Source organism: Platichthys flesus, chromosome 11 (assembly GCF_949316205.1).
Source record: "Platichthys flesus chromosome 11, fPlaFle2.1, whole genome shotgun sequence".
Taxonomy (NCBI): domain Eukaryota; kingdom Metazoa; phylum Chordata; class Actinopteri; order Pleuronectiformes; family Pleuronectidae; genus Platichthys; species Platichthys flesus.
Window position 1 is genome coordinate 14,832,531 of NC_084955.1, and position 25,825 is coordinate 14,858,355.

At 40.6% G+C, this 25,825-nt stretch overlaps 3 protein-coding genes across 19 annotated transcripts in view; 2 read left to right on the forward strand and 1 right to left on the reverse strand.

The window, feature by feature from the left end:
- Positions 1–382: 382 nt before the first annotated feature.
- LOC133964509 (allograft inflammatory factor 1-like) lies at positions 383–2,019 on the forward strand. The gene is made up of 6 exons (XM_062398648.1): positions 383–527; positions 661–722; positions 809–875; positions 1,124–1,165; positions 1,301–1,466; positions 1,798–2,019. The coding sequence occupies exons 1-6, from the start codon at positions 497–499 to the stop codon at positions 1,883–1,885; spliced, it is 456 nt and encodes a 151-aa protein (XP_062254632.1). The 5' UTR covers positions 383–496; the 3' UTR covers positions 1,886–2,019.
- Positions 2,020–2,356: 337 nt separating this feature from the next.
- Positions 2,357–5,698, forward strand: LOC133964505 (casein kinase II subunit beta-like). Its single transcript, XM_062398642.1, has 7 exons — positions 2,357–2,459; positions 2,822–2,894; positions 3,912–4,014; positions 4,102–4,217; positions 4,303–4,378; positions 4,488–4,677; positions 4,906–5,698. Exons 2-7 carry the CDS (start codon positions 2,823–2,825, stop codon positions 4,994–4,996), a joined length of 648 nt encoding a protein of 215 aa, XP_062254626.1. The 5' UTR covers positions 2,357–2,459; position 2,822; the 3' UTR covers positions 4,997–5,698.
- A 47-nt stretch (positions 5,699–5,745) lies between these two features.
- LOC133964485 (uncharacterized) overlaps positions 5,746–25,825 on the reverse strand; it is a 34,142-nt gene continuing 14,062 nt past the window's right edge. For 8 of the 17 annotated variants that reach the window (XM_062398607.1, XM_062398609.1, XM_062398601.1 and 5 more), the window contains 31 exons: positions 25,557–25,675; positions 25,050–25,268; positions 24,844–24,931; positions 24,385–24,537; positions 23,728–23,825; positions 23,159–23,331; positions 22,967–23,074; positions 22,169–22,372; positions 21,848–21,973; positions 20,871–21,698; positions 20,291–20,521; positions 19,979–20,206; positions 19,669–19,890; positions 19,362–19,583; positions 18,989–19,222; positions 18,646–18,879; positions 18,231–18,422; positions 17,857–18,090; positions 17,649–17,741; positions 17,425–17,523; positions 17,015–17,206; positions 16,207–16,412; positions 15,853–15,921; positions 15,688–15,732; positions 14,964–15,026; positions 13,451–13,630; positions 9,066–9,443; positions 8,434–8,556; positions 8,103–8,216; positions 7,933–8,013; positions 5,746–7,492 (listed from right to left, as the gene is read on the reverse strand). In XM_062398607.1, the coding sequence (XP_062254591.1) occupies positions 7,463–7,492; positions 7,933–8,013; positions 8,103–8,216; positions 8,434–8,556; positions 9,066–9,443; positions 13,451–13,630; positions 14,964–15,026; positions 15,688–15,732; positions 15,853–15,921; positions 16,207–16,412; positions 17,015–17,206; positions 17,425–17,523; positions 17,649–17,741; positions 17,857–18,090; positions 18,231–18,422; positions 18,646–18,879; positions 18,989–19,222; positions 19,362–19,583; positions 19,669–19,890; positions 19,979–20,206; positions 20,291–20,521; positions 20,871–21,698; positions 21,848–21,973; positions 22,169–22,372; positions 22,967–23,074; positions 23,159–23,331; positions 23,728–23,825; positions 24,385–24,537; positions 24,844–24,931; positions 25,050–25,268; positions 25,557–25,675 (5,586 nt within the window). In that variant the 3' untranslated portion in view covers positions 5,746–7,462. Of the gene's footprint in view, positions 7,493–7,932; positions 8,014–8,102; positions 8,217–8,433; positions 8,557–9,065; positions 9,444–10,302; positions 11,203–13,450; positions 13,631–14,963; positions 15,027–15,687; positions 15,733–15,852; positions 15,922–16,206; positions 16,413–17,014; positions 17,207–17,424; positions 17,524–17,648; positions 17,742–17,856; positions 18,091–18,230; positions 18,423–18,645; positions 18,880–18,988; positions 19,223–19,361; positions 19,584–19,668; positions 19,891–19,978; positions 20,207–20,290; positions 20,522–20,870; positions 21,699–21,847; positions 21,974–22,168; positions 22,373–22,966; positions 23,075–23,158; positions 23,332–23,727; positions 23,826–24,384; positions 24,538–24,843; positions 24,932–25,049; positions 25,269–25,556; positions 25,676–25,825 lie in introns of those variants that run through there. The other 9 variants (XM_062398594.1, XM_062398603.1, XM_062398602.1 and 6 more) reach the window with 9 other exon arrangements.

The following is a 25,825-nucleotide window of genomic DNA, read 5'->3' on the forward strand; positions in this document are numbered from 1 at the left end:
TTACAAGTTGCTCATGCGCCTCATGGTTAAATGATGGCAGGGAAAGTGAAAAGAGAAAGAGGAATTGACTCTGTGAAACTTTCCAAAAATAACTTTTGGGGAAAAAAAAGCCTCCTGAGCAAATTCATTATTCAATTAAAGTGTATTTAACTCTGATCTTTTTTTCTGATCTAATTAAAATTCCAACAGATCTTACACGTTTGAATAAGTCCATCCTCAGCCATTACACAGTATTTATCCTGTAAGCAAACATCTCTCAATGAAGTGTTACGACAGATCTGTTTACTTCCTTATCTGGTCAAATTCAGACTTACTGTGAACATTATCATATGCCTCCCCATTTTGACCTCAATTTGCTGTAACCTTAAATACGACGTAGGAACCTCACTTACGCAAACCGAAACTTTTTCACTTCACTTCCTCTTCTGGCTCGATTTACAAAAGCACCATCGAAAGGCTGTCTCTGTCTCAGTGGAGTTTCCACAGTCTCCCAGCTATGTGCACAGCAATGGACAGCAGGGTTCAAGGTTGGTCAGACTTTTTCCCACTCTGTGTTTGTTTGTCATTTTATCATCTTGAAATTCTTTAATTTTGCAAGTGCAGTTAAAACAATAGTAGGTTGTTTATTTCTTCAATGGATGATTTGTTGGTTTCTCACAGGTGGTAAAGCATTTGGCGTCCTCAAGTCTCAACAGGAAGAAAAACTGACCTCTATTAATGAGGTGTGTTGAACTGAAAGTTACCATGTTAGTAATAAAGTCCCCAGGTTAAAGAAGTTCAGTAAATGTTTTTCCTTATGTTCCTCCAGGCCTTTCTTTCAGATCCCCAATATGCAGAAGAGGAAGAACTTGCCTCAAAGCTTGAAATGTTTAAAAGTGAGTATTTAAGGGCCACAAGGTTTCCTTTCCCTGGATGTTTTATATTATGGTTCATATATATTGTACATTATGTGTATGTATTGATCACAACATTTTTTCCAATGTTTGCCTATAAAATGTTGGGTCGCAGGTAGTAGACAAGTCGACTATGGGACCAAAGATTTAACAGAGGATTTCTGTTAAATTTTTCATTTGGTGGACTGTCAGGTTTCTTTTGAATGAAATTGTGTTTTCTTGTATTACAGAAAAATACATGGAGTTTGATATGAATGACAAAGGAGAAATAGGTAAGAGTGCAACGGTGCAGGGTTTTTTTTGCCACATCAAGCAACTTTTGCTCACAGTTGTGGACCAGAATAGATGTCTCTTCACAGACTATGTGTTTGTATGGATCTGTAATAATCAGTATAATAATTTCACAGATATAATGGGGTTAAAACGAATGTTGGAAAAAATGGGTCTGGCCAAGACTCACCTGGAGCTGAAAAAGATGATGTCAGAGGTGGTTGGAGGGACGTCGAAAGACACTTTTGGCTACAATGACTTCCTGAACATGATGCTGGGAAAAAGAAATGCAATCCTAAAACTGTGAGTATAAAACAGAGAGTGGCTAAAAACCCAAAGTTGGGTAACAGGAGGTTTAGTCCTGTTCCCAAATAGCTAAACTAAAGCTGTGTTTTGAAAATTCTGAAATTTGTATGACGTAATTGGTTAGGTTGATTTCCTCTAGTCTGATCAAATTAGAAATGTGTTCCCAAAATCAACTCGTGTCTCAGTCTTTAAACATGAAAAGTATCCTGAGTATCTAATGAAGTATAGTATTTAAGATGTCCGACAGTTTTTCTAAATCAAAAGCTGTCAAAACTTTACAACAATACATTTTAAAGCAGCTGACTTTCTGTCTTTTTCTACATTTAAGGATCTTAGCATTTGAATGCATGGGGAAGGAACAGGAGCAGAAAGATGTTGGACCACCAACCCGCAAAAAAATCTCAGACCTGCCCTGAACAAGCTCTCCATCCTAAACTGGAATCAGTCTCATTGAGACTTTTTTTTTATGTTAACTCCTAAATGTTTTCAAAATCATGTCAATACAGGAAAATCTAAAACTTTTAATTAAATAACTGAATCTACATAAAAATATTTGTGCATTCTGTGTTGTGTGATTATGACAAAGGCTTTAATTCTTCAGTAACATACTAAACCTACAACCTGGTTATAAGTTAGACATAACAATATGGTGGTATGTTTTATTTTTATTTGCTCTTTATTTGCTTTAAATATTTTTGTGATGAAATGTTATTGGAAAAATAACCAAATCTATATACATTTAATAAAAAGTATTACGTTTAAAGGACATAAAAATAAAGAAAAAATCGCAATTTCTGTTTCAAAATAATTGATTTGAAATAATTGAAAAAGAAATAAAAGAAGTGAAAATAAATAAAGTAATCTGTGGTTAATTCCTGTTCCTGTGGCTTTATTTTGAAAACATCGAATGACCGGAAGCTGCTTTGGTCTTCCGGTGAACGAGGTCATAGGAAACGAGCTGTAAAGTTTATGTTTATTAATCTAGAGAAGGTGAGTAAAGTGATTTAATACGAACAGCAGTTTACACACAACAGAGAGGACTCGTTTATACATGCTGCACTTAGAATTAATCATTTCCACATCGTCTGCTGGACGTTTTTCCTTTTAGTTAATCCCTGCTAGCAAACAAGCTAGCGTGTAAATCCAGAGCTAACATAAGCAGCAGATCACACATACACTAAAAGGTACATTTAGGATTATACACGAGTAACATCGCATAGTCAATAAGCAACTGTTTAGCTTGTAGCTCATGTTGTGTAGATATAATGTTGAACCCGAGCTTGTAATGTTGAAAGCGCTAGACTCATTTCGTTTAGCCTCTAGCTAACCGCTGTGTTTCGGTCCGTGAGCAGGATGAGCAGCTCAGAGGAGGTGTCCTGGATCTCCTGGTTCTGTGGACTGAGGGGGAATGAGTTCTTCTGTGAGGTCAGTTTTCTGGATGCATGTCAATCTTAAAACCTCCTCTTCCTCCCCTCAGGCTGCGACAGCTCAGCACCTCAGGCAGCACCAAGCCATTTCTACATGTCAAACACAAGGAGTTCACTGTGCTGTGTGTGGAGCTGCAACGAGCAACCACTAAAATACTTATTTAATAGTATAGACAAATCTGACCTTAAAGAACTTTAAAAGTCAGAAGACTACTTTATGTAATGGTAAACTAAATTTAGTTGTTTGGCCATATTCTCCGGATGTGAAAATTACTAATAACCAGTTGGTGAATCATAAATATGATGCATGATAACCCAAAATTATTTAAAAATGCAATTTAAGTCTGCAGAGTGGGTGAAAATGTCCCATTCAAAACCATAACAATTCAAATATCATAGTAAGTACTTACTGATTAACTTACATGTAAACTCCTTATTTTCTATTTTTAGCTAGTTTTATTTCATTTTCACAACACTGCACAATCACTCACCCCCCCCCCCCCAAAAAAAAAAATCACATCCCCTTTCAGTTTCTACTTTGGTCCAGAGGAAACACATTTAATATCAGATGTATCTTGTGGTTAAAATGAGAAATGGCTACTCCTGGACTTCCTGTGTAACACATTTCATTTCCTTGCCTTGAACGAGTACATGTTTCACAAGTTAGCAATAATGTAATCACTACTACTCGGCAGTCGTACACGAGACTTGCAGGTCAACCAACTGCTATTTGCTGCTAATCTTTCCCACTGAGGCAAACGGAGCCAGACTCACAGAGCACCTTAATGAGAAATGTTAAAGGAGCACTTAGAATAACGATACTAGGAACAGTGGAGTCTGTCGGCATCAGTGTGAACTCTAATTTGAACCCCATGCTTTCTTTATTGGCAGTATCAAAGTAATCCAGTTAAGCTCTTATGTAATGTTTCCAAACCAGTGTGCCGTGACAATGTGGTGCTGCCACAGTAATAATGCAATTAACCACCATCCACGGTGTCCCACTGCTGCGTTACAGGTCGACGAGGACTACATACAGGACAAATTCAACCTGACGGGTTTGAATGAGCAGGTGCCTCACTATCGTCAGGCTCTGGACATGATTCTCGATTTGGAGCCAGGTGAGAGGCCATTAAGGAAGTTGTCATGTAAAATTAGACAAAGCGGTGGGAAGAGATTTAATTGCCTGAGTTTCTTCTAACTGACAGATGAGGAACTCGAAGACAACCCGAACCAGAGCGACCTGATAGAGCAGGCTGCAGAGATGCTCTACGGGCTTATACATGCACGTTACATCCTCACAAACCGAGGCATTGCACAAATGGTAGGCTGCTGGCTCACTTGCTCATCTAACTTCAAATCCTTACGTCATAAAAAGCACTGATTTCTAAATGTGTTGCTCTCCGTAGTTGGAAAAGTATCAGCAAGGGGATTTTGGCTATTGCCCCAGAGTCTATTGTGAGAATCAGCCCATGCTTCCTATTGGTAAGTCAGACTTTTTCTCAGGCTTCACAATAAACGTATGCAAGAACCATGCCCCACGTAACTTTGTGACTAGGACTAAGTGTCGTCATCGATCTCTTGTCTGTTGTAGGTTTGTCAGACATCCCAGGAGAAGCGATGGTGAAGCTTTATTGCCCAAAGTGCATGGACGTGTACACCCCGAAATCCTCCAGACATCACCACACAGACGGAGCCTACTTTGGAACAGGGTTCCCCCACATGCTGTTCATGGTGCACCCAGAGTATCGTTCAAAGCGACCAGCCAACCAGTTTGTGCCAAGGTCTGTTTGACTTGACACTTCCTGTCACTTATTATTGATGTTATCCAGCATTGACTAAGAACCCTTTCATGAACATGTTTTCATCAGTTTAATGTAGTGATAATGATCGAAAGGCAGAACCTGCACCAGATATTTATTCTTGCAAATAATGTGGACTGTTTACTGAATGATATCAGCATTAGGAAATCTCTGTTTCTAGGAAGTGATCATATTTTTATTTTTTTTCAGGCTCTACGGTTTCAAGATTCACCCAATGGCTTATCAACTTCAACTTCAGGCTGCATCAAGTTTCAAGAGCCCAGTCAAGACAATTCGCTAGAGCTCCGCTTTGCCAGAGATGGTGGACTCAAGGACTTTGTCGTTTACTACTCCTTTGGAGCAATAGATTATATACTCCTAATAAATGCCCATACAGTTCTCCAAACTCACATCTGTCAATACACATTTTCACAATTTTTTCAACAAGTTTTTCTGTATTGAACATGTAATTATTCCTAAAGGATCAATCTCTTCATTGATTTTTCCACTGATGTCAATTTATCTTTTCAGATTTGAGGTTTTGTTTTGAGCAGAAGTTGTTTTAAGTGAAGGCTGCACTTTGCTGCTTTGTGGTTTATTTGCAGTTGATTGAATGTAACAGGAAATGTCACCAACTCCCACCTGATAGCTTTCAATACTTAGGAGTTATTAAAATGCGTAAAAATCATATTCACTTGTACTGCAGAGCAAATATTGGAATGTGCATGAGATTGTATTCTATTATTTGCCATGTGTATGTATAAGGTGATATTTCTAAGAAAGTATGAAAACCAAATGGAGTAAGAGCTCATTTTTAAATGGACCTAAGTTTGATTTCACTTTTGTTTTGACACTGTTTAGTTCCCTTGAAATTCACTGGCTGTGTTTGCTCTAGATTCTTAGGCTTATTTGTAGTTTCATCCTGTTTACATTGCAATCGAGACACATTTTGATTGAACATCCACTATGAGAAAAGTAAATGGCATTAAATATTTATCCCTTACCAAGATGTCATTCACATGTGCTTCACACATACACAGCCCACCGGAATGCAAAATAATGCATATTTTATTTTTTTTCATAAAAAGACTGATAAGTCACAAAGCAACAATATTTTCCATCGTCTAAAAACTAATTATCTTCAAGTGGAATTCTACAATTTCTTCCAGGGGAGTTTGCTGTTGTTCTTGTCACTACAATAACTCCTTTTTTGGTTTAAAAAAAAAGTTTGCTAACAAACATTCTATCTAAAAAGGGATCTGTATATTTTTAACGTATTTCCACCTCTATGGAAAGATCCAGGATAACAGCAAGTGAGAGAGCAAATCTACTAAGAGTATATGGTAAAAAGGCTTTTACAAACTTGGTTGATAATGAATGGAATATTTAACATTGTGACATCTTCAGTGGAAACCAGCTTGTGTTGAAACATCACAGTACATCAACTCACATGAAACATTTCCTACTTTACAAATAAATTACTGTATAGTAGAACATGTAAAAAAGACAACTTGTGCTCCTATGAGAGAAAAGCCACATATACAGGGGCAGCTGCCTTCACCTCTTATACATGTGTTTACCGTGAAAGACAAGCTTTTATATTAATTGACCTCACTCAGCTGAACATAAATGTACATGTAGGTAGGGTAACAGGGAAGGTTATACATATATGGACATTCCACATACAGTCATGGAGGTCTGTAGTCTTACAAAGAATATCAAAACCTGAGATAAACAGACTCCTGTTTTTAAATCAACCAAATATATTGAAAGCAGTTATGATTTCTATGCTACTGAATAAAACATGGCTGTGGGAAGCACTCCATTGTCACACGTAAATTGTGAAAAGGTTTGAGAAACTTGGTGGACTACAAGAGGAAACGAATAAGAATGATTCAGGGCGTCAGGCAAGACTTAAGATTCGGTAAACAGCACATTGGCAACCTACAATTTCATGAGAAGATGGATATGAATAACTTAAAAACCTCAATTTGTACAAATACTATAAAAGCATCACTTCTATAAAATAGAGAAATATTTCAAAATAGATCAATTTGTAATTCAAACTTTACAATGACATGTAGGCTACCGTTTCCTTCGCTGGTTTGGAAAATAAAAAGATTTTAGGTTTTCGTTTTTGTACCTGAGCAGTGAACAAAGCGAACAAACTGTCCAAAGTACAGAATATCTTTGTTCACATATTAATGTGAGGTATGTGATTTCATAAAAAAGAAAGAAAAAGGTCTCTCCTGAATTAAATAGACCCGCAAACAACAAGAGTTACCTTGAATGTAGTCTTAACGTTCTCTCGCAGCACCAAGGGGATAAATGCTGAAAACTGTGTCTAAACTAGCATGGCGACAGTGCTTTTGTATAAAATGAACAATTTAAAAACAACTAGGAAATTAAAAGCATTTAAAAGCAAACATAACTGAGATAACGTAACTGAAAATGCTGTCTTTCAACCAATAGAAGTGTATTTGCTAAGCGTATTTTTCGAACATCAGGATAAGCATTTAACAAGAACTGAACACCTGTGCTGCCGCTGTCTACCTACAATGAACATTCCGACTGAAAAACAAAAAAAGATTCGACAAACATTTCGTCTACTCAAGTTATTAGATTGAGTTGCAGATGTGTGAGATATTTCTTTTGGGGTATTTTTTGTGCGTAGAGAGAGCTGGTCAGTGCGTGCCGATCGCTGCACGCCGATCACGGGGTGGCCCGACGTGGAGGGTCCAAGAAATAAATGAAAGTGGTGATTCAGTTACAATGCTGATGCTCCGCCATGTTTCTTCTGCAAGACGGGAAAAGTCAAAAGGGTCATCGTCATCATCATCATCATCATTAGAAAGTTAAACACTTTGCCGTCAAGAGTTAGATAAGAAGATCATGACTACAGCTCATGTCCTTTAAATATAAAGCTACAGCTAGCAGCAGATTAGTTTAGCTTAGCATAAGGGATCCACAAAGCACTGCTCAAAGCTATAGACAAAGATAAAGATGGCCGACATGACAGCTCTCAAAGGTGAAGCCAATATATATATAAATATGTTTAGGTTTAAAAACCTAAACATCCAATTGTCCATTACATCTTTTATGTTAAACAATTAAGATATATATAACACATTGATGAGCTTAAGGGGCACTGTTTTGCCTATATTTATGCTAAGCTAAGTTAGCCATGTTCAGGTTCTGCCCGGTACTGTTTTTGTGCCATGGGGGGAAGGTGTGTACCTTATTTTGCTCAATGTCAGAGTCTCCAGTTATGACGATCCTCTTCTCCACACGAGTCTCTGAGGATCCACCTTTCACTACCTGGTAGAGGGAAGAACAGATATGTAACCAAGATGCAAATAAAATGATATTCAACTGAAAAAGGCAAGAGCTGGATTATTGATGCTTGCCTTTGAGATGTGAGTGGTAGTGGTGGTGACTGTGGTGCCACTAGGGGTCTCTGAGGTCTGGGAGCTGGACACCGTTGTGCTGTCTTTGTCCTCGTCTGTCCCATCAACTGTCACCTGAGGACAAACGGAAATGAAAAGGTGGACTGAATATCATTTCAGATTTTATGACCCCTGAGCATCAGCCAGGGAAGTTTCTGTGCTGCCTCATGCTCAATGTGGAGCCCCTGGCCTGGTCCTCCCAGACCTGCTGAGACTCAGCTTGTGCTGCAATCTCTCGTCCATGCTATACAGCCGAGACAGATCTGGGCTGAGCAGGTGCTGGAGCCCCTACCTTTGAAGACTCATAGGTGAAGGTCTTGGTCGGGACGATAGGGACCTCTGTGGTGGAGATGCCGGTGGGTAAGGAGACGGAGGCAGCTGTGATGGTGACTGTCTGGGTCTGCACCAGAGGGGGCTGTGGATGGGAGCATAGCCCCATGAGTTGTTGGCTGTTTACTCTGAGAATTGGCAGCACACAGCAACCATTTTATCTCATTTTTCACCTCACCAATTTTTTTGGGATTTAATATTTTTGGAAACAACAACCTTGTTAATCCTCTTCCCACCACCAGACATCACAGAGCGGAAATGGGAAACGGAAAATTTAAAGCCAGAAGTGGGTTTGTAAAGATGATGAAAGTAAACGCATTAGAAATGTTTTGTGGCAGAAAAGAACATGCTCATGTTAAAGTTACCCGTCACCTCAGTTGAGAACAACTTAGCACACCACTGTGCAACACATCTGCAGCAAGCCCTTACATTCGACCAGTAGTTGGTGTAATTCACACCACAACTCGCCATTATAGAATCACAGGTTTAATGTCATGGTGCTGCAAAGAAGTGAGCAAGTGTGGCTGGCGTGAAATCGTACAGAGGCCAAGCAGAGACAGAATCAGCATCACTCTGAGGGAGGCAGGAGACTACCTGGAAGCAACGTATGACCTGTGGACCATGGCTCCTGAAATAGGAGGCCGGGGCAGATCCGACTATCCTCCGAGCACGCTGCGACACTGCAGGACATGATCCTTCTTCCTCCTGGGTCTCATCTAAAGCTTTACAGCCAGGCTCGAGGGAGGCAGGCAACTGGGCCGTCTCCTCCTCTAGGATGGGCACCAATGAAGTCTCAAAAACTACAACCCCATCTTGATCACATGAGTCTTCCTCTACAGGCGAACCAGGGGCTTCAACACTATCAGGCTCCCTCTTGAGGCACACAGCGGGCCTGCAAGCGCCTGATGAGCCCAAACTGCTGCTGGTTTCCTCTTTCTCTGAACCATTGCAAAGGGAACTAATGAACAAACTCTAAAAAAAAAAAAGATGAAACATTATCACCATGTGTTCATGGACAGGTGAAATATTTCTTATCGATATAGTATAACAAGTTGAATTTACAGGGATTTACAGGGTCAATCTTCACTTTTTTAGTGTCACACCTTAACAAAACATTGAAGGACATGTGCCACGATCTACCCTTTTCCATATGACAAAAGAATGCAACGATAGGTGACCAAATAAAATGCATACTGAAAATAGCTTTAGCTGTATAATGTAATGAGGATAGTTACCTTTTCATTGCAGTTTGATTTTAATGCATTTACATTCAATATGCCATGGAGAAATAAATATGCCAATCATTAGGAAGACTGATATTCATGAGTGTCCACAACTTTGTGCAGATCCAGATGAAAATCCAGTTCTAGTGAATTGGGTAGAATTTAGTGACATCTAGTGGTGAAGTTGCATATTACACCACTCCCCTTCCAAACATGGATGAGAATCTGTGGTAGCATTCACTTGTCATAAAAACTCAGAAAAGGTTTTTTCTGATTTAATATAAAGCATTTAATTATAAAAGGGCTCATTCTAGGGTAAAGAAAACAACAATTCATACAATTTAGATAAAGTAACAAGATAAAACATCACTAGGATATTACACACTGGACCTTTACATGTGGTTTCATAAGGGGACTGTTTGGACTTGGTGGAGTTATGAGCTCTACTGAGTGACACTAGTTATGTCAAAATTGATTTTCTGGAATCTTCAAGAGGGAGAGGCTACAAAAGTGATATTACTACAGTCATAGACTTGAGTCTACGAGTGGAACTAAAATTTCAATGACAAAATCTACGCTCCTTGAAAGGAACAAAGAGTCAATGGTGCTGAAGTATATGGAATGCCTTTTATTCTTTGGTCAAAGTTGATTGTCATAAACATCATGCAACAAGAAATCCCTTTAAGTTCCTACATACTGTCTGGCCAAGTACCAGTGAAGGACAAAGAGGTTAATAAGTATTACAATTAAGCTGCCTCGACGTCTCCCTTCACAGGAATCACTTTACTGTGACTAAGAAAATTCCCAGTAATTAGAATAAAATCAAGTCTTTGATTAATGTTTTCCAGTGATTATGTAATGTGTGTTCAAGGAAAAAAATCTTAAATATCTAAAAATAAACAAATACATAAAATCACATCACAGTGATCAGCTTATCCAAAGACAATATCGGAAGACAACTGACATTACAAATGCACCTCAGGATGTGTATAAAATCCGGCTCAAAGTGATATGGTCAGACAATAAAAAACAGGTAAAAGTCAGGTTATATTGGTAAACTGGTTGGAATCTTTTTAGGTCAAAGTGAAATCCCAGAAAATGCAAAAAAGTAGATGGTTGATTGTCATTTTCAGTCTTAGTCTTTGGAGCAGCCCTCGGTTTCTGACTGGAGAGACAAACTGTGCTGCAGTTGGGAACAAAAAGAAATGGAAGTCTTTTCCCACAGAGGCCAGAACTGAAAAATCGAATGTGGGGGCAGCTTCTCGAGTGGAGCAGAAGATGAGAGGATGAAGAATGCTACAGTGATGTTGCAGAGGAGGCGAAAGAAGGAGGAGGAGGAGGAGGAGGAGGAGAAGAGAAAGCGAGTGGTTTGATGGGTGGATGGACTAGGTGCGGTCTCCACGGGTCACACTCACACCTGTGTGGGGTTTCCGCAGGGTCGAGGCTGCCCCTCAGCTGCGTTTGGAGTAGAAGTCTAGCAGGGGGCCGCGCGGGAGGCGGATGACAAACTGAGGGGGGAGGGAGGAGGAAGGGGGGAAGAGAGATGAGAGGGAAGATTTTTTTTCAAATGTCTGCAATGGCCGACAGTGAACTGCACTTGTAAGACCTATCTTTAAAAATATGAAGTCTTGATATAGTGTACCAGAATAGTTTTTCCCCCCCAGTGCATGAAAATGTTATAGGAACATGCATTTAAAAAAATATTTATTTCCATGTCCTACATTCCACTCAAGACTGAGAAGACAAAAAGTCATCCACACTGGTAGGAATACAAAAAGAAAGCCTTTAATAGGTTTTGTGAGAAGAACTATTTCAATAAGCCAAGGTTAACTGAGTCACTCTAGATTCCCTGAGTAGTGGTGTGTCTGAAATAACATTGAGCTTTGTTAGAGGTAGCTTGGAGCAACTACAGCTTGTTATTAATCACTCGACCATTTCAGGGCATTTTCACACCTGAAACATCACGACCACATTTCTTGGTCAGACTAAATCTTGACCGTGGTCTGAGGGACGTTTTGTTCGGTTATCAAGCTCAGAATAAATTGAAAAGTCTTAAAGGTCCGCACCAAACTAAATATATTTGAAAGTCCCCTTTGTTCATTTATTGTGCCAGGCCATTTCTATTGCTGTGTGTCTTATAAGACACATTTATTTAAACTAAAAGTAAGAAAGACAAATTAGCTGAGCATAAACAGTGAGTGTTTACTCCACTTCAACATTTAACAATTTTTTATTATTGTAAAAAAATGTAATAGGTTCTTACAAACACTTTGTACGTTAGCTCAGATTATCAGCATCACAGCAGAATCCAAGTCGTCAGTGTAGCCTTACTTTGATTTCATTTAAACTCCTAATGCATCCTGACAATATGCTGATACTCTGGGGTCTTAATCAGCAAGTGGTTTATATCCAAGCTGTTACAACTTGAATTAGTGTCTCTCTGAGGTGCATTCCAAATGACCACTACACTTGAGTGTTCATGTGACAGCGGCTCAAATAGATTGCTGTTGTGTTTCTGGTCCACTTAAAAGCTTTAATGTAATAATAACTTTATCTGCACTACAACTATTAATGCCAGTTATAGCACAATTGTATTGGTTACCTTTGCCAGGAGATTTTTTTTATTTTTTATTTGACATTTTCACCAGTTTCCCAGGGATTGTATGGATCAGTCAGGTTTACAGGACTGACATATTGTGGGAAACTCTGCTGTGAATCCAAATAAAATCTGGATCTATTGAATATGAATGTGGTTTCATAAGGGGACTGTCGGTCTTGGCAGAGGTATGCGCTCAACTAAGTATTTCCATACTGGAATTCATATTATAATTGACTATAGAGAGAACAGTGAATGAGGCCTTGTCTCGAAATGGAAAAACAACCAAGGCTTGGAGGAAGCAGCAGCCAAAAAAGGTGAAAGCAGCATGAAAGACTTAACATAAATGTTAAGTATTAAAAGCATAAAGAAAGCTTCACAATGAAGGAAGGGCGGAGAAGAAGGAGAGGGGGTAAGTCAATTCTGCTCCGCTTCAGAACGTGCAAACAAGAGAGTGGTCGCCCAGTCATGCAGTACAGTTTCAAAAGTCCGGACTGTCAGTCATGCAAAACGAAGTTGTCGGGGTTCAGATGCTTCCAGTGCAGGTAAGAGGAACCAAAGTGAAGCTCTCAAGAGATTTAAACAAATCCCAGACTGCTGCGACCACTTCAGTCACATCAGTGAAAGAACAAGAGTACAGACCCTATTCAACAACTCAAACCACATTCCTCATACACATGCATGTGTTACATACCACATGCCATCATCTTGAATAGGTCTGTACATGCAAACATGATCCACTCAAAATGTCAAAGAAAACGAGAGGAATGGCAACTAGAAGAGCCTGATTCCCCTCGCGCCTCAGATTGTTTTGTTTGAATCTTCAACTTATTCAAAAGAATAAACTATTATGCAACAATTTAAAGTTTTAAATTGTAGTCAACCCAAGATGTTCAATAGAATGTCAGGTTCTTCTATTCCATCACAAATCCATGCATTCTGCTCATATTAGTGCTGTGATTTTTTTCCCCCAATGGAGTACAACGATAAAATCAATCTGAAGTTGAAAACCCATGGAAACTAAATGTGTTGAGGCACATTTATTCAACTTCAAAGAGGTCAGTTCAGGAATTGAAGATGTTATTGAGATGTATTTATTTGCATGATTTTATCCAATCCCTGAACTTACTGACAGCAGGTGTATTCTGTGAAAGACTTACCCCATCTGCACCGGGCAGAGGTTGACCATTGATACCCAGGGTGCGGAACGGAGAGTGTGTAGACAGACGCTTGTCCCACTCACTGGGCCTCTGGTCCGGGACGGCTTCCATGAAGTTCTTCTTTAGCTTACTGATGCTTGCGTGATGCCTGATCAGCTCCTCCTGAGGCTTATCGAACTCCTAGATGGAGGAAAGTCGAGAGGGAATGACAGTGTGGCGTTGCAGAAAGAGGGTGACCGGAAGTGGAGCAAGGAGACGTATAAAGACAGGATACGTGGGGACAGGTGGTTGGGGGGGGAAGGATAGATGAAGGATGTGATCATAGTTGGGAGAGAAGGAGAGATTAACAAAAAGGAGAGAATAAAGTCAGATTGTGGTGCTTTTCTGCAGAATTTCTGTTGATTTACTACTGATTAAATATACAAGCAGAAGCAAGGTTAATCTGTGATTCTAAAGGGACATAAATTAGAGGGGTAAATTAAGATGGACGATCACTATTTTGATTATTGATAGATTATCAGCAACTCCTTTCCAGAGTGTAATTTAGGTCTGGCAGTGGATTAATAAAGCCAGACTTTGGTTTATAGAGGGAAAAGGTTTAGAGGAGTCTGTGCCGTGATTTATTAAAGTCGATTATCACTTGGCGTTCTGCATGGGTGGAGTCTACGAACTACACAACACAGCATTAAGGATCTATTTCACAGCATTAGGCTCGCAGTGAAACATGTCGTGAAAAAACAGGCTGCAAATGAATGAGCAGGAAACGGTGGCAGACATGGTGAGAGACGAAGCCTCAGTGTAAATGGGAACCTGTTCATTCAGCACAAATAAACAAAAGCAACAGTAGCAGCCTTGATTTGGCAACAGTTAGCATCAAGTTGATCTTTGTGGATGATTTTGAAAACCACCAAACACACTGCGGACAGCTCTAGATAACGTCAGAGGTGTTTGTTCACTTATTATGGTGCCGAAGAGCAACTTAATGGTAAGTGTTTCTCCAAACCTCCTTTATTTCATACATACCAGTAAAATTCACAATTATTTAGAGTTAAATTTTTATGATCAAAAGATTTAATTTGTATAAATGCTGAGGAAAGTGTAATGCATTACTAGCAAGTTACACAACAAGATGGAGGTAGAGAAAGCGGAAGCAAGAACAGGAGAATACTGATGATCTGGGAAAAAATATAAATATCATATAATAATGGAGCAGTTTGTGAATCCTGGGTTGAAGATCAAAAAGCGCTCGCTGTCTGTGATTAGACCACATCATGATCATTGTTTTGTATATATCATTGCAAGAGTAGGAATCCTGATCACAGGTTCAACAGCACTCTCCTGAAAACAATCGGATTAGAGTCACATTGCCACACACATACACCCATTTATCATCTACTGATGCAAAGAAGTATGAATCATGCCACATGCAAGCGTGATATTAAAACAGGAGCCACTGCGCCAAAGAGCAAGAAAATACAGCTCGGGATAAGACGTCTCCAGAAGGGATACAAACCTCCAACATTAAAAGGCTATGTCTGATATAAATTGAGTCACGTTCAATTTTCTTTGCTCTTTTCTGTGAAAAATGGAAAGAACAAAAAAGTGTAGGTTTGTTTCAGTTTCCGTGTAAGCAGGCGTCACACTGCTCCACGTCGGACATGCACACTACAAAGTTCACTAACGTGTTAATACAACAGACAAGAGGAGCTGAGAGGAGACTGCATGCAAAATAGTTTGGGGACAAACGACCATCGGGGCCAAACTGCAACATGTGAACTTAAGGCTCTAGGAGAGGATTCACTCAAGATTACATTTTATAATGAGCTAAGAAGTAAAGCGTGGTCGACTGAAAGAAGTGTGATAAAATATGTATCATGCCCCTTTTTACTAATATATAAACATGCATGTGCACATTCCAGGGTTTACAACAGCAAGCTGAGAAGTGATGAATGTCTTGTTAACCTTCACAAAGCTACTAAGTGTGAAACATACTTTAGATCTGTATATAGTGAAGTTACGGTCACTCAATCGGTACATTATCTATTTGAATATTCTTCTACCTCTTATAATATACTGTATGAGCATTGAATCTGACGTGGGTTACATTTAAGACCTAGTCGTATGGAAGCACAACATGAAAAGAGGGTGATATTAGTCTTTTGGATGAGATGCTTGATATCATCAGAATGGAGGCGGAGAAATGGCTACAGAGACATAGACGAGGCTCAGGACCTGACCTTTCGCATTCGCACCACCTCCGTGCTTGTGACCTCTGACTCGTGCTACCCCAGGGAGGAGAGAGGGTCACAAGTTAGCATCGTCTGCTTGTTGGCTTCAAAACTCACAGCTGAAATTGTGTGTTCTATGGATTGACATGCAAGAGGCTAATGTCTGACACTAACCTGAATGTCCCCATTGATGGTGGATATCAGTGAAGCGTTTACTTCTCCCTGGTCCCTCCACGCTGCTGGCTACAGCAGCAAGAGAGACACAGTTCATTCTCAGACACCGAGAACAATCTCTGCTCGCTACTTCAGCTTCTATCATCATTAAAGACTGTAACCAATTGTCTTATAGCTAAATTATCTATAGTCAAGATACCTTGGCAATCACTGCAAGGACACATCAAAAAGTATTTGTTGATATTTCACTGCCACCAGATATCCTCGTAGTCATACATGATCTACATACACACAGTATGGGATTATACATTTTCCCACTTTTGGTGATTAACAGTGATGACAGGAATCAATTACCTTGACCTCAGTCACCTCCTCAATCTTTGAGGGCTCCACGGCTTCTACTGTGACCTCCAGCTTTCTCTCGTCCTGGCGGCTGGTTTTAATAGGAGTGGAGGTCTGGGGCTGATCAAAGGGGGCCATGGGGATCCCTGCCTCAGCCAGAGCAGCCTGAGAGAAGACCGGAGCGCTGACAGGACGGGTACCCCTCTGCGTGATCACCACTGGACACAAGACAGACCAAATGGAAATGTGAGCAGAAGGAAACATGTTTTAGCTCAATGTGTTATTGGGGGATGAGAATCGATACACATCAGACATTCAAACCCTCAGTGAGTAAAATGCACATTGAAACAGATACAACAGCTATAAACATACAGAGAACATAGCGCATCTATGCAAACATCATACTTACCCTCTCAAGCCTTGATATGATAGAGTAAATGCAAACACTGCAAGAGAATACTGTACCTTTATTGCTCCGTTAACGTGCTTTCATGAAGGATAAGCAAGTATTAGAACCAGAGGTGGGCCAGAAGCGCATATTCACAAAGTGGAATGAAAGCAAATGCGCAGTTTAGTTGTTGTTACAATCCAAAGATGGATGCAAAGGCAGATGATGTTAGGCTGTAAAGAGCTAAAAAGCTCAACTGTGGTTGAAAATGCTGAGTGAGAGAAAACGTGTTCTTCAATCCGAAAAAACAAAGCGCGATGATAAGGTCCTTGAATAACAGTGAGGAAGTTAATAAGCGATTCATGGAGTGAGAAAAGCGTGACCATGTATGACCTGCAAAGCCAAAAAACAAAACACATTGAAATAAAATACCTGACTTTTTGCGGTCAACATCAAGAAGAACAAACCAATCCTCATTGACATGTGTCTTTATGAGCGGAAGTCTTTCCTCCAGGATCCGGTCCTCGAACCGAGGTCTCCCCTCGGAAATAGTGACCCTCTTTTTGGCTACAGCAGATGGAACTCTGACCTCTGCTGGGAGCTGGATGCGTTCAGCGACAGCAACTAACACAAATGTACAACCAGGTATTATTGTGGAAATAAGGTACAAATGATTAAGACACCAGCATTTACAGTGAGACGACCTTAGCAGCTCAATCTGAGTAGAACCGTTACATGACACATTACATGGCTGACTTGTGTTCAAATGTCATAGAACAATAGACTAAAGCTAAAATGGAAATGGTTTTATGCTTAGCTGGAATAAATCATTTAGATTATACCTGATTTCTTAGGGGTCAAATCCAGAAGAATAAACCAATCGTCGACCACCTTTCTTTCAGTGGTTCCCACAACAGTGACAACATGCTCAACCACAGCAACTAACACAGAAGCATAAAGGCAGGTGCACATCAAATGTCAATGTCAAGATTTTGTGTGAATGAAAAAAATAAACTTAAGTGGAACTGTCTGTGTGCATAGCAGGAACAAATCATTTAGTTAATACCTGATTTCTTAGGGGTCACATCCAGAGGAATAAACAAAACATCCTCCACCTTTCTCCCAGCATCAAGATCGACAGCATGCTCAACCACAGCAACTAACGCAGAAACATAAGGTAAATAAATCTGATGCAAATATATTTAAAGATTTTTGACCTATTTCCGATTTCAGGCTTTCAGCACAGTGTATGCAGACTCTTTGGTGATATGTACCTGGTGGTACGAAAACAGGTTTTTCTTTGACGATGTCGAACAGGACCAACCAATCATCTCCTCCCTCCCTCCCTGACGGCGATGCCACTTGGATTGGTCTAATTTCAGACAAACGTGTCTCATCTTGTCTGCTGTCCACACCAATTATCATCTTCTTCAATGTTCTAGTCTCTGTGGTTGTGACCTCGCCCTCAAACGTTTCCCTCACATCCAGAATAATCTCAACAGGGGAAACTGGTACAAACAGACGAACGTCAAGGGAATTGAGACACTCGTAAATCCAACGCACAAATGTTCAGACAGAAGACATGTCATAAAATATTGTGTTTCAGAGAGCATTTGGACACTGGTGCAAATAAAGATCAACTGAATACCTGCTGGTATCACGACTGTTTCTTCATGAATAGCATCGAACAGCACAAACCAGGGGTCGCTCTCTGGCTGTGGCCGGGACGGCTGTGGTCTAACCTGGTGAAGTTCAACCTGACGCTCCTTCTTCTCTATGCTTTTCACTTCAACCTGAGGTTCAACACTCGGATAAATTTGGCTCGGCACTGCCAGAGAAACTGAAAAAAGACAAAACTTAAACTTCAGCTTCAGCCGAAATAGCAGAATCTGACAGAAGCCTCATATCTTTTTTTATAATTTCTCGATTGTTTGAGTCTAAATCTGCTTCCAGACATGATGGGGTGTCCACACATTTCCCAGAATTTTTCCAGAGTGTCTGGAGACAAATTGAGTCTTCTTTGGTGCAACATATGTGTAAAGACATTTGAAGGCTGTGTGTACCTGGTGGCACATATGTAGTTTCTCTGGGAACAACATCCAGCAACAGAAACCAGTCGTCATCTCTCGCTCTCACAGGATGAGATATTTTCAGCTCTGAAATTAATTGCATGGGTAGCTTCCTTTCCTCCATTTGCATCACAACATCTTCAATCACAACTTCCTTCTTGGTCTCATCTGCCATCATTTCAGCCACAGCAGAAATGCTTTCCTCAGGATAAACCTGGAGCATGGTAACTAATGACAAAGACAATGAATGAGCATTGTGTGTCAGAATAAAAATGTGAGTATTTGCAGAGGGACAGAGAAGGAGGTAAAGATAAGATTAGAAAAAGTTGGCAATTACCTTGTGGCACAAATGCTGCTTCTCTAATGGGAACATTCAGCAGGATAAACCAGTCATCTTCTATCGCTTTCACAGCCTGTGGCCGTGCAACTATTCCCGTTTCACACGGCTCTTGTTTTATTTGTGCGTCCTCTACTACAACCTCCACTCGAGTCTCCATTTGCTCAGTGGTTGTGATTTCAACAAGAGAGGCACGCTCTTCTGGTGAAACTTCAACACGCTGCAGAACAGTAACTACGACAAAGGAGAAAAAAATCCTCAGACACCACAGACCGTATGCTCTAAGTTTGGAGTAATAGCATCTGCAAAGCTCAGGGTAGTTCTTTACTTTGACAAAGCTGTGAAGCACTTAGGGGGGGGATCTTATAAGTACCTGGTGGAACATATAACGTCTCTCTACGAACAACATCCAGCAGCACAAACCAGTCATCCTCTCTGTTGGTCACTGGCCGCTGTGCGATTTCTTGTAGTGTCGGTGCCTCTTCTATCATCTTTCTCTCTTCAACAACCAGAACTTTAATCTCCTCTTCTGCTGCAGATCCAACCACAGAGACACAACTCTCTGCCTCCATCAGGTCTCGCTCCATCAAGATGACTGTTATTAAAATAAACAGTTACACACAAGTAGTGAGCACAGTAAAAAAGGTATGATATAAGTTGTAAGTGGATTTCAGCAGTACCTGGTGGTACATAAGGAGTTTCTCTAGGAACACCATCCAGCAACACAAACCAGTCATCATCTCTTTCGGGCACTGGCTGCTGGGCGATTTCCTGTGGTGTCGGTGCCTCTTCTATTATCTTTCTCTCTTCAACAACCAGAACTTTAATCTCCTCATCTGCTGCAGTTCGAACGACTGAGACAATACGCTCAGCCTCCATCGGGTCTCGCTCCTTAAAGATGACTGATATTTTTAAAGAAACAGTTAAACACAAGTGGCGTGCACAGTAAAAAACGGAATAGTATAAGTTGTAAGTGGATTTCAACAGTACCTGGAGGTACAAAAGAAGTTTCTCTGGGAACAACATCCAGCAACACAAACCAGTCTTCATCTCGGTCCGTTACTGGCCATTGTGCGATTTCTTGTAGACGTCGCGGTGCCTCTTCTATTATCTTTCTCTCTTCAACAACTACTTCTCTTATCTCATCAGCTGCAGCTCCACCCACAAAGAAGATACTTTCAGCTTCCATCTGGTCTCGCTCCTTGACGACGACTGATACTTTCAAAAGAAACCGTTTTAGCACAAGTGGCTCAAGCACAATACAAGACATAGCATGAGTCGTAAGAGGATTTTCAGGAGTACCTGGAGGTACGTAAGGAGTTTCTCTGGGAATCACCTCCAGCAACACAAACCAGTCATCCTCTCTGTCTGTGATTGTCTGTGGTGGTGGGATCTCTGGTGCACTCCATGCCTGCTCTTCTCGTATTATTCTATCTTCTATTATTATCTCTGTTTTCTCCAAAACTGCTGTAGTCTCAGGTTTTGAGATGAAACACTCGCCTTTTTCCACTAGGGCGTGTTCAACAGCCACAACTAATGATGAGAGTAAAGATACAAAATGTTTGATTATGTATTTAATGTTAAATTTGATGTATTCAAATTAAATAGACAATAAAGTTGGTTAATAGGTTAAAAGGAGGTTATGTTTTCTTTCATGTTTGTCTTTATGCAGGATTATGCAAAAATCGATTTCCATTAGAGCAGGACCCAAGGAAGAAGGGTAGAGCATTCAAACAGAGCTAGTAACCAACCTATTCACGTCTCAGATTAGACTGTTCAATGTAAAGGGCACACCAGGGCAAACGGGGAAACGTTATTGATATTAAAATATTAGAGATTAGTAGAGATCTAAAGCTGTTTTGCACATTTAAAAAAACTGTACCTGGTGGTCTGTAAAGAGGTTTATCTGCAGGACGGTCAAAGAACATGAACCAGACGTCTTTATCTTCAACCTCAGTCTGAGGCCTCTCTGTAACCTCACTCTCCATCCTCTCCTCCAACACATCTGTATTAAGCCATATCTGTTGTTTTTCTAACCGGTCCTCTGATATTGTGAAAGTCTGAACCTGAACGCCTACTCCATCCTTCTTTTTTTTGTCTCTCTCATCTACAATAGTCACTTTCTTCTTAGTCCTGCGCAGCACCTTCTGTTGTGCCACTACGGATGTGGTGCTGACAACATCTACAGGGGCAAACTTCTCCTCCACTTCATCCTGCCATTCCTTTTCTATGTGACGTAGCGTCTCTCTCAAGCTGTCGTCTAACAGACTCACATCCATCACTTCTTTTTCAGCCTCTAGCTTCACCTCAGACTCTTCAGGCAACAAACCTTTTAAAAACACCTGCTTGATTTGCTCTTCCAGTTCATCCACTTCCCCCTCTTTTGCCTCCATACAAGGGGAAGTTATAACTTCCACTTGTACTTCTGTTTCTAAATCACCCTCTTCCTCCTCTTTTTCTTTTATTAACTTCGCTAGCTCCTCCTTCCCTAATTTTTGCTCTATCACTTCTTGAAGTTTCTCTGCAATCTCATCCACTTCTTCGAGCCTTTCCTCTAAATCCCTCACTTCCCTTAGCTTCCTTTCCAAAACATTTGCCTCTATCAGCTTATCCACCAAGGTCCCCATTTCCTGAAGCCTCTCAATAACCTCCTCACTGGTCAGCTCCTGCTCGTCCTTATCCTGGATCTGCAACTGTGCGTGGGGAGAGACTGGGAGGAGCGAAGTTGAAAGTCAAATTATGAATCATGAAAACATTTTTTATCAGTGCAGACTGCAAAGATATTTCATTAATTGCATTCAGGTTCCATTAATGTTTGCAGGTCAAGTGTCAACACAAGAGTCACAGTAAGAAACTCACATGGTTTTTCAACAAGTGAAGACAGGCTGAAGATTCGGTCAAAATAGAGGAACCAATCATCTTGTTCTCTCAGTGCAGGACGCAAGAGCCTGTCCTCATAGCTCATGGGTGTCAAGCTGAGCTCAGCTGATAAATCAGAGACAAAATACTCAGCACTTCCATAGATAAGAAATCAATTCTCAAACAGCAAAAAGAAGAACTGTACCACCTGTGCTGCTTCTAATAAAGCATATATATGTGTACAGCTATATGGCAGATGTATCTTAGAGATTGCAAAGTTAGTTTTCCTGATTCCACACTGTAAATTACAAGTGACGATACCTTGCTGTTTCACAAAATCAAAAGGTTGGACAAAGGGAAATGGAGGATGGCGATCCAGCTGGGTAGACCACTCGTCTTCCACTGTTTGGCTGATGGTTCGAGAACCAGTCTGACCAGTGTCCTGCCGGGTCACTGTGACTGTCTGAACAGAACACCGCTCCTCCTCCCAGGACTGAATGAAGGTTTGATTAGACTCGGCTCTGGCTGCAAAGATATGACAAGGTCACTGCAGTTATGTAATGTTTTGTTGGAGAGACCAAACCAGATGCCAAGCGTTTGTACCGGACGACTCATTAAGGTTAGTTAAAAGCTGAATGAAAGATGCCTCTCATTATTTGAGGGGTAAGAGTTCAAGCTTTTATGGCAGCAACTGGAGAAGTAATGAGCGAGTGAGCAAATGAAAGATGTTGTGCAACACACATCAAGCAGCAACATCTTAAATGCCAAAAAAAGAGGAAGAGTAGCCTCACGACTGGAAATGGCCTTGTGCAGCTGTGCCTGTGAAACTCCTTGTTCTTTGTTTCATAGATCACTCACAGTGACCCAAGCTACACAGGGATCAAGGAAAGTCCAAGGTGGGCGTCGACATCCGCACGTCAGAATAGGGTCACCTACCTGACAACGTAAGCATCTGTGCCAAAGCTGAATGACAGTGTCTTCAAGTGTTAACAAGCATGAAAGCAAATGATCCAGAAAGGATGGGCACGTTAAATGATGCGATGAGGCCGTCCGGAGCAAGAATGAAATAAAAGCTGCATATATGCCAAAAAGCGTTGGCGGACTCCCAGTTTCTTGTACCTGGGAAATCAGGAGGAGGCTGAGGTCTGTCAGACCCCAGCATCGACCACCAATCATCAGTCTCAGACCTTGTTGACACTGAGAGTAACTGGGGAGTCTCATCTCCAGCTGCAGGAGCGAGACAAGTCACAGAACTTTAAATTCGGGATACATGTGCGGTACAGTGATACTGAAACATGTTCAAACATTTACCTCCATCTAGGTTACGCGACAGCCTCTTGCTCGCCGAGCGTGTAAAGCGAGGGGCTGGGCGGTCGATCATGGAGCTCGCCTGGCGGGTCTGGGCCTGTGTGCGCCCGCTGTACCGGAACTTTGAGCCCAAGACGAGGAAGCGACGCGATGAGGGAGGCTCCACTGTTGAAACCCTGAGGGACAGATGCACTAATTCAATTTTCATCCTTCCAACACTTCCAACAATTTGACAACACCAAAAACCAGGGGTTCAAATAAATAAAATAAATAAATATATACATATATATATATATATATTTATTTCATGGTATTACACTATACATTTGCTTTGTTATGCAACCACCTGTTTATCTTATTAAGAAGACAAAACCTTTGGAGGTTTAATTCCAAGGTCAGGGCCATGTGTATGTAGCTTCTGCATCTGTTGTTAAACTGCCATGGAGCCAATATAGGGATTAGGCTAGAGACCAGTTAGCCAATTATCTAGGGATAGGCAGAACCTACGATTGACCTCCGTTACCAGGCAGGGAAATGTCATTCAGAACAAGGTGAGAGTTGCCAGCTCTTACCTGAAGAAGGTGTGGTTTTCAACACAGACTTTCCACAGCTTCTTTGAGGCTTTGTAGTTGGGCAGCTTAAAACCAATTGTGCTTTCGTACTGCTCCTGCTGTAGGTGAAGTAACAAATAAAGTCAGATTTGAATTAAAATGTCATGTTCAAGTATTAATCTGCATAATGAAACGTTTATCTCAGAGCTGGATTCGAAGAACAAACAATGTATAATGTCAATTCTGTAAGAAAATTAAATAAAATTGAATAAATAAAACACCATTTATTAAGAGGGTAATTTACAGAAATGTCTTGTATCAATCATTGAAATGCAATCTATGAACCTATCTATAAACTTTTATTTTAATCAATTCCAAATTCAAATTAATAAACCCAGTTGTATATTCAAGTTAAACCAATTTGTGAAATCAAACACAGAATCACAATCGTTCTAACATTTTTTAGAATAATGTGAAGTACAATAATCTGATAATAATCCAACACTATAATTCTAATACATATGTAGTCAATTCAACATGAGCATTTAAAATACTTATGGGTTTACACTCCTACTATAGATAAACAGTAGGAGTAAATTCCTCCCACCATTCCAAGGTGGGTTGTTGGCGGACGTAGTTGGTATGAGGCAAAAAATAATAAAGTGAATTCAGATTTACCTCTGACGGACGGATCTTGATAAAGAAGCTGCTGCGTTTATAAGAGATCTTCAGCACTTTGGGCCAAGGGAAACGGTTGATCCTCAGCTTGTCCTTGTAAACCATCAGACCACCGGAGCAGACCCCCAGTGTAATGTCGACACCATCCAGATCCTGCAGTCACAAAAACAGGTAGAAACTGTTATGCACTTCCAGCGAACAGTCACCAGGGGGCAGAGTTTCTCACAGAATGAGGGTATGCAGTTTGAGGTCAGTGAGCTTCAAACACTACTAATCTCTCCTTTTTTTCTGTGAGGGGACTGACATCAATTTTGTAATTAAAATCCGGATGCTTCTGATGTAATACAAACATGCTGTTACAAAATAAGGGCTAGCATTAAAAAAATGAAGTCAGTGCACATTGGAACCCACAACAAGTATTAATCTAGGCTTTTAACACAATTCAAGAAAACACTGTACCTTGGCTTGGTGCAGGTCGACTCCATACATGGCGAGTTTCTTGGCATTTTCAAGAAACAACGTGTCTGCCTGGGCAGGGCTCATTGACCTGGAAGCACACAGATGAGAAGAGTCTTGTAATTACTCAAACTTGGCTAAACTTAGTGAAACTAAAATGTTACATTAAAAGTAGATTGCTCTGACCAACGCCCATCCCTTTTGATTACCTGTATGTGCGGTGCAGCTCCATCACTTTCTCCTCCAGCTCTTTGCTCTGTCCGGGGGCCAGACTCAGATCTTTAACGTAATCTACTCCATGGAGCTCTGGGTCATACTCCCCGAGGTCTGACTGGGCCGCATAGGAACCCAGCAAGGATAGTGTGACAAAGGAGCAGGGAAGAATTCCGCGCATGATGTCCTTCCTCAGCTGGAGACATAGAAAGTACCTGGAGAAGATGTGAGAGAACAAATAAGCTCCCTTTTCAGGTCATAAAAACATTTATTCTGTTTTCATGTGATAATAATAACATTGCCTTATTTACTGCTCAACTTATACGGTGAGAGCGATGAAATGGAACCACAATGCAGTTCGACAATGCATGACATCACCACATTCAAAGTGAATGAGCAGAGTTTTGGTTGAAGCCTCCAACGCATACATGTGAGTCTAGCATCAGGAAATCGTCAGATTTTCCAAAATGCTAAAGTATTGTCTTATCACTCAATACACTCACCTGGTGAGGTCCTCAGTAAGCTGTGCTGGATCAGGAGGGTAGAACTTCACATTGAATGTAAACTCATAGACGGCACCTGAAACCTGCTTCCTGATCTCTTTTGAAGGTTCCAACCACGTCTACAGGAAATAGAAGGAAAAAATGTATCATCTGCTCATAACCAGTTTCTGATCAGTGACTTTGTTTACATGGACACTAATAATCTGACTGTTGACCTTATTCTGAATAAAGATTTACTCCGTATATGATGTTCATCAGTTGCTAATATA

What these genes read in the sequence shown, in the direction of transcription:
- LOC133964509 (XM_062398648.1), top strand. Translation starts at nt 497, where the DNA reads ATGTGCACAGCAATGGACAGCAGGGTTCAAG. An exon ending in AATGGACAGCAGGGTTCAAG is followed by an intron (nt 528 to 660) that starts GTTGGTCAGACT and finishes GGTTTCTCACAG; the next exon opens with GTGGTAAAGCATTTGGCGTC. An exon ending in AACTGACCTCTATTAATGAG is followed by an intron (nt 723 to 808) that starts GTGTGTTGAACT and finishes ATGTTCCTCCAG; the next exon opens with GCCTTTCTTTCAGATCCCCA.
- LOC133964505 (XM_062398642.1), top strand. Translation starts at nt 2,823, where the DNA reads ATGAGCAGCTCAGAGGAGGTGTCCTGGATCTCCTGGTTCTGTGGACTG. An exon ending in GATTCTCGATTTGGAGCCAG is followed by an intron (nt 4,015 to 4,101) that starts GTGAGAGGCCAT and finishes TCTAACTGACAG; the next exon opens with ATGAGGAACTCGAAGACAAC. An exon ending in ACCGAGGCATTGCACAAATG is followed by an intron (nt 4,218 to 4,302) that starts GTAGGCTGCTGG and finishes TGCTCTCCGTAG; the next exon opens with TTGGAAAAGTATCAGCAAGG.